At 41.9% G+C, this 15,337-nt stretch overlaps 1 protein-coding gene across 1 annotated transcript in view; it reads left to right on the top strand.

Moving 5' to 3' along the window:
• Positions 1-15,337, top strand: part of TTC27 (tetratricopeptide repeat domain 27) — a 1,165,789-nt gene that overhangs the window by 981,486 nt on the left and 168,966 nt on the right. The window contains exons 11-12 of the mRNA XM_069234695.1: positions 1,562-1,657; positions 7,208-7,330. Of these exons, the coding sequence (XP_069090796.1) occupies positions 1,562-1,657; positions 7,208-7,330 (219 nt within the window). The remainder of the gene's footprint in view (positions 1-1,561; positions 1,658-7,207; positions 7,331-15,337) is intronic.

Raw genomic sequence — 15,337 nt, forward strand, 5'->3', positions numbered from 1 at the left:
CCTAACATATGGGAATAAATACACAGCACCCCTAGCCCAGCCTGCTGAATAGATGGTCGCAGGACTGAGGGGACCTGGACGAGGACGATTGACGAGAGGCACTTATGTTTGCAGCTGAGGTGGCCATTCCGGCATCTCCCTGCCTGATTAAAATCAAAAAATTGCATTGAGTTTATTGTACGTGCATGCTGCTTCATAGGCTTGGCAAATCGATGTGGCTGCTGATTGTCTTAGGGGGTGTGGTCAGGAGGGTGCTTTTCTTAGGGTGTGTGGTCAGGAGGGCCCTTTTTACCATATGCTCTGGAGTTGCCCTAGACTTGGGAATTTTTGGGAGGCAGTGTGGGGAATATTGGAAATTGCCAAAGGGCATACCCCTGGAGCTTCAGCCTGCTCATGCTTGGTATATGGGGAGAGACAGATCACACGTGTTACCAGAAGCTTTAAGTCAATATAGATTGCATGGTGGCAAAACAGGATATAACCAGAAATTAGGGTTCGGGGACTATTCCTCAACATGAAGGCTGGGTGGATGTTATGGACCACTGTAGAATAATTGAAAGGAAATTTATCGTGGCAGGGAATGTGAATATAAATAGGAGAAAATTTAGGGTGGCTGGAGTTCTGAATGGGTTTCTACTTGAGTGCTACCTACTGAGTATATGATGCAGACATCATGGGGTGCCCTGGACTGGAACTGTGGATGTGCTGAAAATTTTAGGACGATACTGTGTTGCGACGAACTGGACTTGATTTATTTCATGAATAAAGGAAGCAATGTACCATGGTGCTGTGGCTTGTATTATGTTACAGGTGTTTTGTTAAATTTGCGTTAAACTAATAAAAACATTTGTAAAAAAAAAAAGAAAAAGAACATTAAAAAAAGAGTCCCTAGCCCACGTCACTTATAAGTCCCTGGGAGCCCCCCCTCACATCCTCCTCACCTTGCATTGATGGCTGGTGTCTAGGAGGGCCCCTCCAGATGCTGATCTTCATTGGACAGGCACATGCCTTCCGGGGTGGTAGGATAGAGGTATCTAGGCCTCCGTCCCACCTGGGGCTTCCTCTGAGCCTGGAGTGCCGTGTGACGCTGCTCAAACCTGTATTTGGGTGGGGCCAGGATCCTACTGAGTCCCCTCACCAGCTCTGTGCGTGCTGGCCGCCACCTTCTTGCCCACTGTAAGCCTGTCCCTGATGTCAATGGCTCATGGGCTGGTTAACTTCTCGTTTGCGGCCTACTGGATGGCAAGAGATGGCCCCGAGTGAAGCCAGCAGGGCTGCCGCTAGGGGCTGAGAGTACATGTCCGGTGCCATCTTGGGCATGGCCACCCCCTCCAAGAGAATAATTGGATTTGAGGTTGCCTTCTAGAAATAGTTTCCACTTGTGATATTGGTTTGTGTTTTGCCTCACGTTTCTGTGATAGCCAGGGTATGAATACCAGGATTTCCGTTTGTAATACATGTGAATCTTTGTGTTTTTAGTTGCTTGATTATGGGGTGAGTAATGTCTATGTTGGTAACAGCCACTAATACTGTCATTTGTCTCAATATATTTTCATTGTAGGCCCTTGCCGACCAGTTTGATGATAAGAGTCCGTCTGTTCTGGAGCGTCTGAAGATTTTTTATAGTTCACAAATGCCTCCAGTTTGGGCCATTCAGGTATGTTGCCGTATATCGATCGCAGAGCTCTTTAATGGGGGGTTATGCTATTTATTCGCTCAGTTACTGACCTTGGAATATGGAGACCTGGGTTTTGGTCTAGCTTCAACACAAAAACTGTTTGATTGGGGAAAATCACATTATCTCCTTGTCCGTCTATCACTCTATATTAAATGTAAATATGTTAACAACAATGTTACAGTAGCAATTCTCCTACTGTCCTGATTACGTGTACTAACCCTTCTCTGTTCCTGATTCCTATAATATGGTCCCAACAGGAAATCTGCATACACCTCACAACTCCCCACCCAACACACACACACTCTCAATCCCCCCCACACACGCACACGCCCTCTCAATCTCCCTCTCACCACACACACACACACACACACATACACTGCCTCACATTCCTTTACACAGTCTAACTCTCTCACTTGTCTAAGATGCTCCTGCTATAAGAAATGTATTTCCAAGAAGCGACCCATCGCTCCTTCAACTGAGGTTCCAGCTGTCTCAGGACACCTAACGAAAAGTAACATAGAAGCCATTGTTAGTGCTTCACTTATTCTCTTGCTCGTATGTGTTCTCTTTGAGGTTGATGTGTTTGATAGGCAGAGCTGTTAACATGGTGCAAGTCTCTGCTGGTTCTTTCCAGGTTGGTCTGTGCTTTTCATGAAATGGAAATGTTAATTGTAAAAAGCAGGGAGTTTTTTCATACTTTTCTGATCTCATTTTATTATTGTCTGGTAACTTGGGATTTCCTTGGTAGGTCTGTCCAGTTGTTAGTCATTTTATGAATGCCCGAAAGATGTCTGGAACTTTCATGATCTTTGAACAATGTAATTATTCTTGGAGGCACAAATTTTAAGTGGTATACCCCGCTTCAGGTTGTGTTGGAAGGCGTGACATTGATGCGTTGTAAATTTAAACTCTATTTGGACTGATTCATTTATTTTGATGGAGATAAGGTATTATATTTCCATTGGCTTTACTACCCAACACCCCTCTGCCTAATCCAAGTCTTTCAATCAGACATCCATTAACTTTCTAAACAGTAAAGGAACGATTAATGAAAATCAGTATACATTTGAACAGTGCAAATTTGTGTTGGCAGTTTATACTACAGAGGCTTCTTAATGACATTTGGCATTTATGCTATCTGTAAAGGGTATTTGAAAAGCATCCCCTGATGAACATGAAGAAGCCAGGTGTGGACTTGTTAATTCTTCGACAGGATCCTGCTGTGAATACATTCCCCCTTTCTTGCAGGGGGGCAACAGAGTGCCTTTTACCTGAAAACAGAAGGATCACATTACAGTACAAAGTTCGACATTAGCTGTAAAGAGAATAGAACCTGACAGGAGATGGCTAGAAATTCAAGAGGAGATTGTGGCATGTAGGTAGTGGTCCAGAGTGTTGTGTGTTACTTATGCTTGGGTTATGACATACAAAGTTTCCATGTTCCTTATGACATAGGAAGGCTCTACTGGCGACAGTTGGAGACTCGTTGTTTAAGGGGTGTGGTGCCCTGTTTCTTCTACCAGCGTACATGAAAATAAAAAGGAATTGCACACACCTTCGTCTTGTATTCATTGTGTGGGTCGAGGACCTCAACACAGAGGGTGGCTCCGTTCTTATGGTATTACGTTCTTGCAATACTCGTCATCTTTCTCGCAAAAGCACGAATCCTTGCTTGTCCTTTCCTAGTCCACAAGGGAGCAAATGGTGCAGTTATTGATCCAGGACTGGGATTTCTATCCCTTCTGGAATTGGTCATTCTCACCTTTGATACCAGCAGAAAGTGATAGTAACATCCCAGGAGACTCTCTTGGTAGAGCAGTGGTTCCTGAGGCAGGTGAACTGAAAGAGCTAAGAGCTATTCAGGTTACTTCTCTTTCATCTGAGCTCCACAATCAAGCGTAAGGTGATCCTCGTAAAGGACCGAGAATTCGGAGATAGAGCTAAGTGAATGAACAAGGAAGGAATGATCATGCTTACCTCATGGCAGCGACCCTGGAGATGTGTCAAAGATGAATTAGTGCCCCTGAAGGCAGCATATGTGCTGAGTAAGGACAGTACTTATGCTGCTTACTTATACACAGTGTTATTTTCTAGAGCAAACTATTGCCATCATTCTCACATTTTTCAGATGCGGATTCAGTGGTATCGCTTTCTCCTTGTAGATCTCTTTGCAGCCGAGTAGAGCACTCTCCTTCTGCCTGTTTTTCAAAATATCAGCAGTAACTTCTACTTCTGTCAAATCTGACTCTGAAGCCGATGTCTTTCATCTCCATTCCTCCAACATCTTTGTCTCACATGCTTGAGATTGAGAGTGTAGGACTCCAGACACTGGATCTGTAAGGGATCTGAAAGGGAGATGGCTATTTGTGTTCAGAAGCATTGTCCTCTGGTTAGGTGTATGTATTATGTTGGATATTTTATATCTATGATCCTTAGCACATTCTGTAATGTCCCCTCAAACTATGTTCTGAACCCTCCATAACTAAATGAATGAATTACATTTTTGTTTCAGTAATTTAGTTAAAATCATAACAAATACGCCTGCTAGAGTGAGTTTAACATTTTGCTAAAAACACCATGGTTGAAGATTGCATTCTCTAAGAGGGCATTTGTCCAGTTTTTTTGAAAAACACTGTTTACAATTTTTGTGGCATGTGAATGCTCAGACACATTTGCTGTGCTCAAACTGAATTTTGAGAAATCTGTGCAATTTGTTATGACGTTTTCCAGAAACATTGATCCTAACAAGGTCATCTTTCCAGGCATTTTTCCAGCTTCACTCCAGGACAGCAGCATACGAAATGCAAGATAGATTTCCGGATAATACCCCAGGCCTTTTGAGTGATGGCTGGCTTACTCTTGTGAACTGAGCTTGAGCACCGTCCTTAAATTGTACTGACCGGTCAAGACCAAGAGAGTTAAACTTGATTCTTTCAACAATCTCACTGACCCTTATCCCTTGCCATTCTCTCCTCAGTGTCAGTGGCCTTTTGGGTCAGTCCTGCTTCTCCACTCTTAACCTGATTTCCCGTTGCTCCCCCGTCACACTCTATTTAACGATTCTAACCAAAACTTTTGCAGTTCACTGGCCCCTCCCCCACCTAATGTCTGTTACCTTAACTTATCACACTGAATGAACTCCTGACAAACTCTGCAGGTAATCTGTAAGCATTCAATCTTCTCCCTCTTGCCTACGGAGCACCAGATAAGCCTTTAATAACACATTATGCACCCTGGCTACTTCTATTTAAGAACACTCCTTTGCACTGCTTTCACTGAGTTTTGAAAGGATCCAAGGACTAGGGTACATCTGCTGGCCTCTACACTGTTCTTGCTTTCATCTCACACCTCATTATTAAACAAATCACTTGAGACCACCCACTACATATTCTAAAACTCCTTCACCCTCTCTAGAAATCTTCATTGTTACTATAAACCGCGCCCCCCCCCCCAAAAAAAAAAACTTCCCACCTGGTTCTAGAGACATTCTTTGATGACCGACCCTAACCGTATCCTTAATCATATGTGCTCCTAATCTCCATTTCTCATCCTCAACAACAAATGAAAAAATCAAAACCAAAACACAATTTTTTCGCAATTCCTATATGGTAGCTCTCTCCCAAACGCTCATTTCTTGGTATTCACTGAAGTGGAAACCCTCTAGACCCTTTAACGTCTCTCTAACTTTTTCAGGAACTCTTTACCAGCATTGAGGAATAACTGACTTTGGAAAGTGCCCACCACCTGACTAGATCTTCTAGTACTAGACGTAAAACTACCTAACCAAACAGGCTAGTCTTCAGCATTTGATTTATAAATTGACAGAGATGGAGAGCTAATGATACGGTATTTCATATATCTAATTACATGGGGTTCCATATAAGAAGGGCCTATATTGAGCAAACACACTCTCCTTTAGAAAGAAATTTGAATTTCAGTACCTTAAAAAGGGCTTTATCCTTTGCTCCAGCGATTGCACACTGGGAAATGGGACGAGCTTTAATGATCTAGATCGGCTGAGACAACTTATGCAAACATTTGAAGTATCATCTCATACTTTTAAAATGGATCTTGCTGATAGTTGGAAGCTAATAATGTAACTTCCTCTGAGGAGCCAATCATGAGCCTGTGAAAGCTAATGATGATTCTTGCAGGAGCATTCTGAGCCCTTTGTAGACGTTGGAGAAGGCATTTTGCAAGTCCACAATAATTGACATTTTAGTAGTTTAATCAGGGAATTACTGCTGCGCGAACCACAAGCGTGTGATTCTCCTTAAAGAGTATGTTGACCCGTTAAGCTGAAAAAAGCATTTTTGGGAAACTGAATTTACAGATGGAGCCAGTGCAGACACATCTCCGTCAGATTAATCCCATATACACCCTTCACTCAAGCTACCACCCACCACTAAGGCCCTAACTACGAATGGCTCAGAATAACCAGTTTGATGGTATTTACCATAGCCGGGAATTACCAAGTGTGTTACATTTCTCACCCTTTGTTAAATGTTGCCAACTCAGACCTTACAAAATGTAATGGGGAAACGTTTGCTGGGTTTACTGCACCAAAATCCACATTAGTCCCCAGAATCTCGCTATAGGTGCTATTTATCACTCCCGATGAACAACGTACCATAGGGCATCGTTATTTATCTGGTGCAATAAAATGTACCTGGATTCTGACGAACTCAGTCCTATGCTTAACCTTTCTAGCCAAAATCGTGAAAAGCCATGTGAACAAACAATTGAAACAGGATGTAACGATGACCTCGAAGAATTCTGTTCCAGCTTCAAAACTGGCTGTAGTACCGAAAGCATCATCTTGAAACTTACTGATGATGCCCTGCGCATACCTGGAATGCTCGCTGCTCCTTTAGATTTCTAAGATATAACCTTTTTTCTAGATTTTAGGATCACTCACAAAGCACCACGCCCAAATTGATGCATTACCAGCAGGGACAGACCTAACTCATACACTGTCCACACCATTATCATTCATGAAAATCTGCCAAATATTATTAGTGTATATACTGTCTGCCCTGCCACCCATCACCATTTAGTGTCTTCCTCTTCGATATATGTCGATCACCTAAATTGCCATCTGTCCTCTGTACTTCAGTTTTTCTCTTGTTTGAAATCACTTCACTCATCCATACCAGTGAAAATAAATTAATCAATTAAAATCCCCCGCATGTTAAAGATATCGCCTCACTGAACACCTACAAAGTAGACATCAGATATAATTTACTTAAACTCAAAGCCCTTCTGTTTCCACATATCTTCCCAACCCCCTTCTGACGTACAAATGCTTTTAGTCACTCTGATGTATAACCTTCGACGAATCTGCTTTGATGTCCTTCACCCCCCTCTCGAAAATGCTGTTTTTCATTGGTGTTCCTCTGTTAAATTTCAGTATACTGTTAGATATCACCCGAGTACAGCTCTGATGTTGCGATGTCCTGCGAATAAATACATCTAAATGTAAATATGTGATAACTCAATGTTCATACCCAATTTAATTCGTCTTCCTAGCGCCAACTGGCTTTTTTCCTGTTTGATCTGGGCTGCACGAACTCTGCACTGCAGATTTTTGAGAAGCTGGAAATGTGGGAAGAAACAGTGATCTGTTATGAGCGAGCAGGGCAGCACGGGAAGGTAAGGCACTCCTGGGTCACTTACGCCTCACAGTTACTCAACCGTGTACATTATAATAGTAAACTGTGTATATATATATATATATATATATATATATATATATATATATATATATATATATATATATATATATATATATATATATATATATATATATATATATATATATATATATATATATATATATATATATATATATATATATATATATATATATATATATATATATATATATATATATATATATATATATATATATATATATATATATATATATATATATATATATATATATATATATATATATATATATATATATATATATATATATATATATATAGCGCTTACCACCCCTGGCTAGGTGTTGAAGGATTTGGCCGCAAGTAGCACACTCCTCCGGAACCCAGAGTTAAGGGTAAGAAGGCAAGGGGAGGCTACGCCGAAACACAAGAGTAGAGGTAAGTAGATTAGTATGTTTTTATTTCCTTCCTTGTGAATTAGTTGTGGTAAGTGTGTTAAGTTAGTGCTCATTGAAACGTGATGCATCTGCTGGAAGCAGGTGGTGGCCCTAGCCCTGCTCCTCTCTCATCTCGCTCACTCTCTCTCCTCACTGCTTATCTCTAATTTTTATGCCCCTTTCGCCATTTTTTCTCTCATTCCATCATCCGTGCTGTCAGCCCTTTTTTCCCATTTAGTTTGCCCCCCTTGTGCCTGTTTTGCCTTTCTCTGGTTTTATGCCAGTGTCTTTACTGCTTTAAATCAGTTTTATCTTTCTGCCTCATTTCCGTGCCCTTGTCTTTGCATGTCTCCCGTTTTACCAGCAGTTAAGCCGGTGGTGGACGTAGCTTCCAAGACGTACCTATGACCTGTCAAGGCCATTTCGGACCCGGCTCCAGTGCCACAAGGCTCTCGCCTCACTCCTGTCGCTCACTTTCTTGCTCTCTCTCTTCACTGCCTACCTCTTGTTTTTGTGCCCTTCTCACCATTGTTTTCTTGTGTTCCATCATCCCTGCTGTCAACCCGTTTTCTGTTCAGTTTGTCTCTTTTGTACATAGTTTGTCTTACTCTCCTTTTTTGCTGGTGTTTCCTTGCTTTTTTAACCATTTTTCTTTGCCTTTTTGCCCCGCATTTGGGACATGTCTTAACTGCGTTCCTCATTCTACAGCCCCTCACACCCTAACCAATGCTCCTTACCTGCTCATTGTGCTTTTTCTGCTCTCTCCGAGCCCCACCCACCACTACCTGTGTTCCTGCCCCCTCTCAGAACCTACTTAATAGTGGTAGCAGGGCGGATGCCTAATTGAAGCACTGCTAGCATGCCAAAGGTACATCAGAGAAAAGCTCATCTGTTCCCACCCACGCCTTGATTGCTCCCGACACCAGAAACCCTGGTCCTACCTCAACCCACTTCTACTTCTCTGCACTCCTCCAGGTCTTCATCGTCGGCAGCTGCTTGCTGCATTTCTACTGCCACACAACACAAAAAGGACCTTCACTTGCCCCACCTGCTGCTTTACCTGCAACACCACAACCACCTGCCCCTACACTCACTGCAAATCACACGGACAGCACCCAACACCCCATCTGTACTCCACTACTCAAAATCATGCATCCTGCTCAACATCCGCATGCTCAGCAAACATGCCACAGAGATCTGGGACCTTCAGGAGGACACCTCCCGGACCACCTTTTCCTCACTGAAACATGACTGACCACAAAATCTTCACCAGACATCGCCCCTGCTACCCGGACTTACTACAAGAACGTCAGGCACAACCACCAACAATGACCACAAGGGGGAATAGTAACTGAAACCAACTACATAGAACACCTCAATTTCAAACTACAAGTTTCAGCCAGCTTCACTCTGAGTGGAACACTGGTCTACTGAGTCCCAGTGCCCTTAACCAAACTCACCAACAACATTTCAGACTTATTTGCACAACTAGCTATCAACATCAGCCTTTACATCCTCCTTGGAGTCCTTAACTTTCACCTAGAAGACCTGACCAACACTAACTCAGTTTCACTCCTCGAAAGCTTCAATAACGGTGGAGGTACCCAACACATCTCAGCCCCAACTTACACTCCCGAATGCATCCTGAACCCCATCTTAACCTCATTCAACAATATCAGGATCAACACACCCACCTTGTCATCTGGACTGAGTAAGCCATCTTCAGTTTCTCAATTGACATTCCCCACCACAAAAGATCAATCATGACAGGCCCTGTCCGCCGATACAGTAACAACGTATCAGAGGTGGAGTAGACTTCTGCTCTCCACATAAACCAACTGGAGCACACAGGCCACCTAGCCAGAGACATCAGCAACTTTAACGTCTTTATCACCATCTGGCTGACACCCTGGCCCGTTGGAAAAGATGACAAGTAAAAAGAACATGAACACAGGCCAGTTGGTATATAGAGGAAGTGTGAATGATCAAACAACACTGCATACAACTAGAACGGATAAGAAGGGCAAGCTAGGAAAACAATACACCCAGAGGTGCGACTAACAGTAAATTCAGGAAACCAAGAGAAGGACTTAGTAGACTCTGTCAACAACAGCTTGAGAGCAGCAAAGAAATGTTCTCAATAATCAACGACTTCATCACTCCACCAGCAACCTCCGGCAATGGCACCCCCTCCCAAGAACTGTGTAACAAACTTTAAGACTTTTTTAGCAACAAAATCACATCCATCAGCAGCAACTTTGACCCACAACTGCACCCCATCAACTTTGCACTTAGTCTTCTTGTATCAGACAAAGACAACACCTTGACCTCACTTAATACCATCACGATGGAGAAATCTACAACAATCAAGAAGACCACTACATCGGGGCCCTGCCAGACCCCTGCCCTCCACCATGCCTTCAAGAAAGGTTCAACCCCCAACTTCAACACCTTCTTCAAGACTGTCACTTTCCCAGAAACCTGGAAGCATGCAGCCCTCAACGCCTTCCTGAAGAAGCCCTCAACTGGCCCAACTGAGCTTGTGAACTATCAACTGTTCTCCCTCCTACCATACCCAACTAAGTTCTTAGAAAAAGCCATCTACAAACGCCTCGCAGACCCCCTCATGAACCACTTGCTCATTTATGCCACATAATCGTTATTCTGACCAGACCATTGTACAGAGATGACCCTCATCGCAACTACAGATGACATCCAGGTGACCCTCGACAGAAGGGAATCTGCAGCCCTCATCCTACTTGACACAGCCTCCCCATGCCCCTCAGATCAGACGTATCCATGAGACAGGCATCTAATGACCCACTTTCCAGTGGATCTGCAACTGATGATGGTTCAATATAATAATGCACATACCATAACAACTGTTTTGAAAGGGATGGATTCATTGAAGTGGACTAGTAAAGGGAAGAAGTGAGTTGCTATTGAGAGTGGTGGATGTGTGCACCTGGTTGGTTGGATGAATGAGGGGAAAGGGTGAAAGAGTTTGGAAAGGGTGTTTGGGAGTACATAATAGTTGAAGAGGTTTGGGCTGGGTCAGAAAGTGAAGATCTGGGCAGGAAATTATGAATATTTTTCCTACCCAATAATTAAAATAAATAAAACTACATATATATATGGACAAAGCTATACTCCTCTGAAGAGCTCTAATGAGAGCGAAACACGTGTCAGGGGTTGCTTTACTCATTCCAGGTTGGCTTGGATGGTATTTGACCAGTCCAAAGCTGTAATACTGTGCCTGGAGTGGTAAATGGCTTTTGTCATTTTGCAGCTCGGCAAGGATGACACTATGTCAATCCTATGCTTAAAGATTTTGCTGTACAAATGGCAAAAGACTTTGTCATTATCTAGCTCGGCGAGGATAGCACTGTGCTAATCCTATGCTTAAAGACTTTGCTAGCTAAGCAGACATTTGAGGTGAGCAAATCTAGAGTGTCGCTGGTGTTGCAGGGTGCTCCTTACTAGAGCAGCTCTCCACCTAAAATTGGGAACTTCCCAGAGTTCTCCTTTGTTTTTTGCATAATTTATGCGTCGCTCTATCCCTGAAAGGGTTTTGGTTTGATATATATATATATATATATATATATATATATATATATATATATATATATATATATATATATATATATATACACACACGCACATTCATATATATATATATATATATATATATATATATATATATATACATACCCACACATCTAAATATATAGCAATATTTATACGTACATTCAAACATAAACACATTATAATTATGCAATTGTATATACAAGGCACACATTCCACTACATAAGCACGTATATGTGTAGACGTAGTCATATCCACATGCTCAGACATTCACGTGTGTTCTGCAGAAATAGAAATATATGGGTTTTTTATAAAGCTAAATAAATTGTTAAACAATAAAATGTACCCTCCCTACAATCATACTTCCATACTGAGATGTATCGTATTATCACAGAAAAGCACAAACCTTTTTGTATACAGTGATCAAAGTATTCTAACTTTATAACATGACATAAACATTTATGTAAACCAGAAACATATAATTACTCTATTTATTTTGTATATTTTTTCATAACAAAAATTATTTTATACAGACAAGATATGCACATAATTATTATAAATATAAATATATACATACTCACATGCATGCAGTACACCTAGTAATTTTTCTGTAGAATGAATTGAATCCTCATTATTTGTGGAAATGTAGGCAAACATTCAGCACTATAACTAACAGAACATGATTTGTTCTCCAGGTCCAGTTGTCCAAGAGCATAGAACTCCAGCAAGGAGTGCTTTAAAAAAGATATGGTAATCTGTCCTGGGCTCATGGATTTCTTATCCCAGGAGGCTTGCTAGTTTTTTATAATGTTGCTGTGGGACTGCCGCACTTCTTACAGCCGTCCACAACATAAAAAATAATGTTTGGTGGTATCCCTGCCTCTTCTAGGGGTTCAACAAGCCGGAAAATATTTATTCAAATAAATCCCTAGGTCAGTATAGGGAGCTGCTTGTCAGGGCAGTCAGTAACAAGGAGTGGCTCTGGACACCCATATCTTTAATTGTGGTTGAGGGCATTGGAGGGTCGGCTTCCCAGCTGACTTTCTTTTTCAGTTGAAGCTGTTGGTGCCCACCCATTTAGGGGGATACGAGAGGAGCCCCAGGTCTGCAGGGCCCCAGCTGGCTCCTCTAGCAGGAGCTGCCCATTATTTTATTTTAAGTCAGTGCCAACCTGGTGCACCAACAATCCAGGCCTCATCTCATACTTGGTGCTGGCAGCACTATTCCGTTGCTCCCACCTGGTAGGGAGCAGCATTTTTTACTGCTCCCACTGGGAAAGAGCAAACATCTGTTCCCTGCCCTGGACAGTGTGGGCAGGGTATGCCCACATTCCGCAAAGCAAGGAACCACAGTGTCCCTGGGGTGGGCTCCCTGGGACACTGCAGACTATTGGGTGCCAGGGAATGGCGTCCCTGAAACCGATCTTGCCTTGGCTCTTCCCCATGTCTGAAAGTCAGCCCCGGTGTCAGGGGACCCCAGGGCCTCATTGAGGCTTGGTGAATGGAGTCACATGCTCCTTCCCCTAATAAAAGTATAAGTCCTGGGTCTTAAGATGGCTGCTGCAACATCATTGTTGATGACTTGGAAGTCAGTTAGATCTCATCTTGAGATCTTTTGGCTCTGCAGATCCTTGCGCTTTAAATTATACAAAGTTTTACAGCCTTAATATCTCAAAAACAACCTAATGGATTTATTTCATATAACAAAAAGCATGCTTTCTGGACCAAGATGTAGCTTTCTGCCAAATGAGGTGCACGTCCGTTCAGCTGTAGCTGTGTCTAAGTTTCCAAGGTAAATACGAATAGAGAAAACGTTCCTTGGGACTCCGTCCTTTTTATTTCAGATGCCGCTAGTTTTGTGAAGATTCGTCAATCCTAAAAATTGCTTTTCCTATTGAAACACAATCCGAACTATAACTACAAAGTGGCAAATATATATATATATCCTTTATTTGTGTTTACTTTTTCATCACAGAAGACTCAGCCTTGTTGCAGAATTATTATGCCCTTTTATTCGAAACCTTATGCTCTTGATTAGCTACTGTAGTGGTTTTCTGTCATTGGGTATGTTTGTTCAGTCTATGCACTGCATTATTAGCAGATTCTGGAGAATATACAGATTAGTCCTTCATCTTGTAATTGAAAGACTTCAGATCCCATTGATAAAATTTCCTTTATCTTGTCTTTGAAAAAGTAAACTTCACTGTTACTATATTGTTAAATAATTTAGACATCCAGTTAAATTCAAGGATAACCAGTTTTAGAAGATTACCATATTCTGATACTTGATATATTTTTTGCAGTTGAATTTATCTTTTCTGTAAGCCTTGTATTCAAAGCTCCATTCCACCCTTATTCTCTGCAAGCTGCTTACCCTGGAAACAAGTGCTTCATTGTACATTTTTGTATGATCAACAGCAGCACAGACATATATTTTTCAAGCATGTAAGCATCAAATCAATTTCCAGACAACATTGCAGGGAATGCCAATCTTCAGGGTACAATAACTGTAATAATAACTGTACTGTCAAACAGATTGTGCATGATATTCTGTGTACCCACTGAATATTTAACTAGAAGGATACAGTTAAGTGTGATATTGGTAGGTACCCTACACTTTACTTGCATCATGACCAGTTACCTAAATTTATATATTTAGAATTGCTCTGGTTTATGACATATTTGGTTTGGTATGAATATGTGCAATGTGCAGAATCTGGCTAGGCCCTGTAGAGACATTCAGCTTACTCCATCTTTTATGGGTAACTCCATCTCCCCAAATTAGTGCCTGTTAATCGCTCATCTCGGCAACTGTACCCTTTTGGTCATATTATGAGACAGCGCACAAGGTCATCAGGCCTCTTCTAGAACAATGCCAGTGTTTGCCATACCATGGCATGCTTCAAAACACCTTCCACGAATGGGGCACTCATCAAATCTACTTGTTTGCTGCAGGAGAAATGCAAAATGCCAAGCTTTCGCATCCAGGTTCAGGGGAAATTTAATTTTGGTAGACTGATCAAGGCCATTAACCTATGCTTTTCCACTGATCACCTTGCTGTCAAAAGCCATCACCAAAATGGCAGACTGCAAAATGAAGATGATCCTCATAGCCATGGATTTCCCATGGCAGTAGTGGCGTCTGTATATGCTTCAGTTGCCCATGTCCAAAAACCTCCCAAGAGAGTCCCACACAAACTGGACTTTCTATCCAGGACTGAAGTAGGATTTTCCATTCCTGTCCTCACTCACTGACCCTTACAGCCTGATTGTTGTGTATCTACGATCTAGCCACTTGAATCTTCCAGATTAGTTCCAGAAGACATTGAAGAAGGCAAAAGGCTTTCTAGTTGTTTCTTGTATACTTTTTAATGGAAGAAGCTCTGCGCAAGATGCCTTCAAAAGCAGGTGGACCTGAGAAGTTGTTACAAAGAGATGGTGTTGCCTTATCTTCTTTTCTTGCAAAATATGTCTTTCATTTCTCTTTTGTCGGAGTGCATTTGGCTCCTGTCACTACTTACGGAAAGAGTCCCTCTCATACATCCTTTTTCAACATCACAGCGATAAATTATTTTCTTGAGGGCCTCAGGAAAGTTCCCCCCCCCCCCCCCCCTCCCATGAGGTCTTCTCCTCGTTGGGGACTCAACTTTATGCTTGCCAAAATAATAGGCCCCATTTTAAATTCATGCACAGAGTTGACCTTCAGCACATCTCTTAGACGTGGTTTTTCATGTAACAATAACTTCAGCTGGAAGATTGATCATGTATTAAACTATGTGCTGCAAGGAACAGTATCCTTTTCTCCAATGTATCAAAGTTTCCTTCTAAGTCATCCATCTTTTCTACCCAAAATAATTTCAGATTTTCATGTAAACTATTCAGATTCACTCCCAACATTTCTTATGGATCATTCTTCTCTGGCAGAAAGGTCACTTCATAGCCTAGACCAGCCATTCTTAACCTTTT

Source organism: Pleurodeles waltl, chromosome 5 (assembly GCF_031143425.1).
Source record: "Pleurodeles waltl isolate 20211129_DDA chromosome 5, aPleWal1.hap1.20221129, whole genome shotgun sequence".
Lineage (NCBI taxonomy): Eukaryota > Metazoa > Chordata > Amphibia > Caudata > Salamandridae > Pleurodeles > Pleurodeles waltl.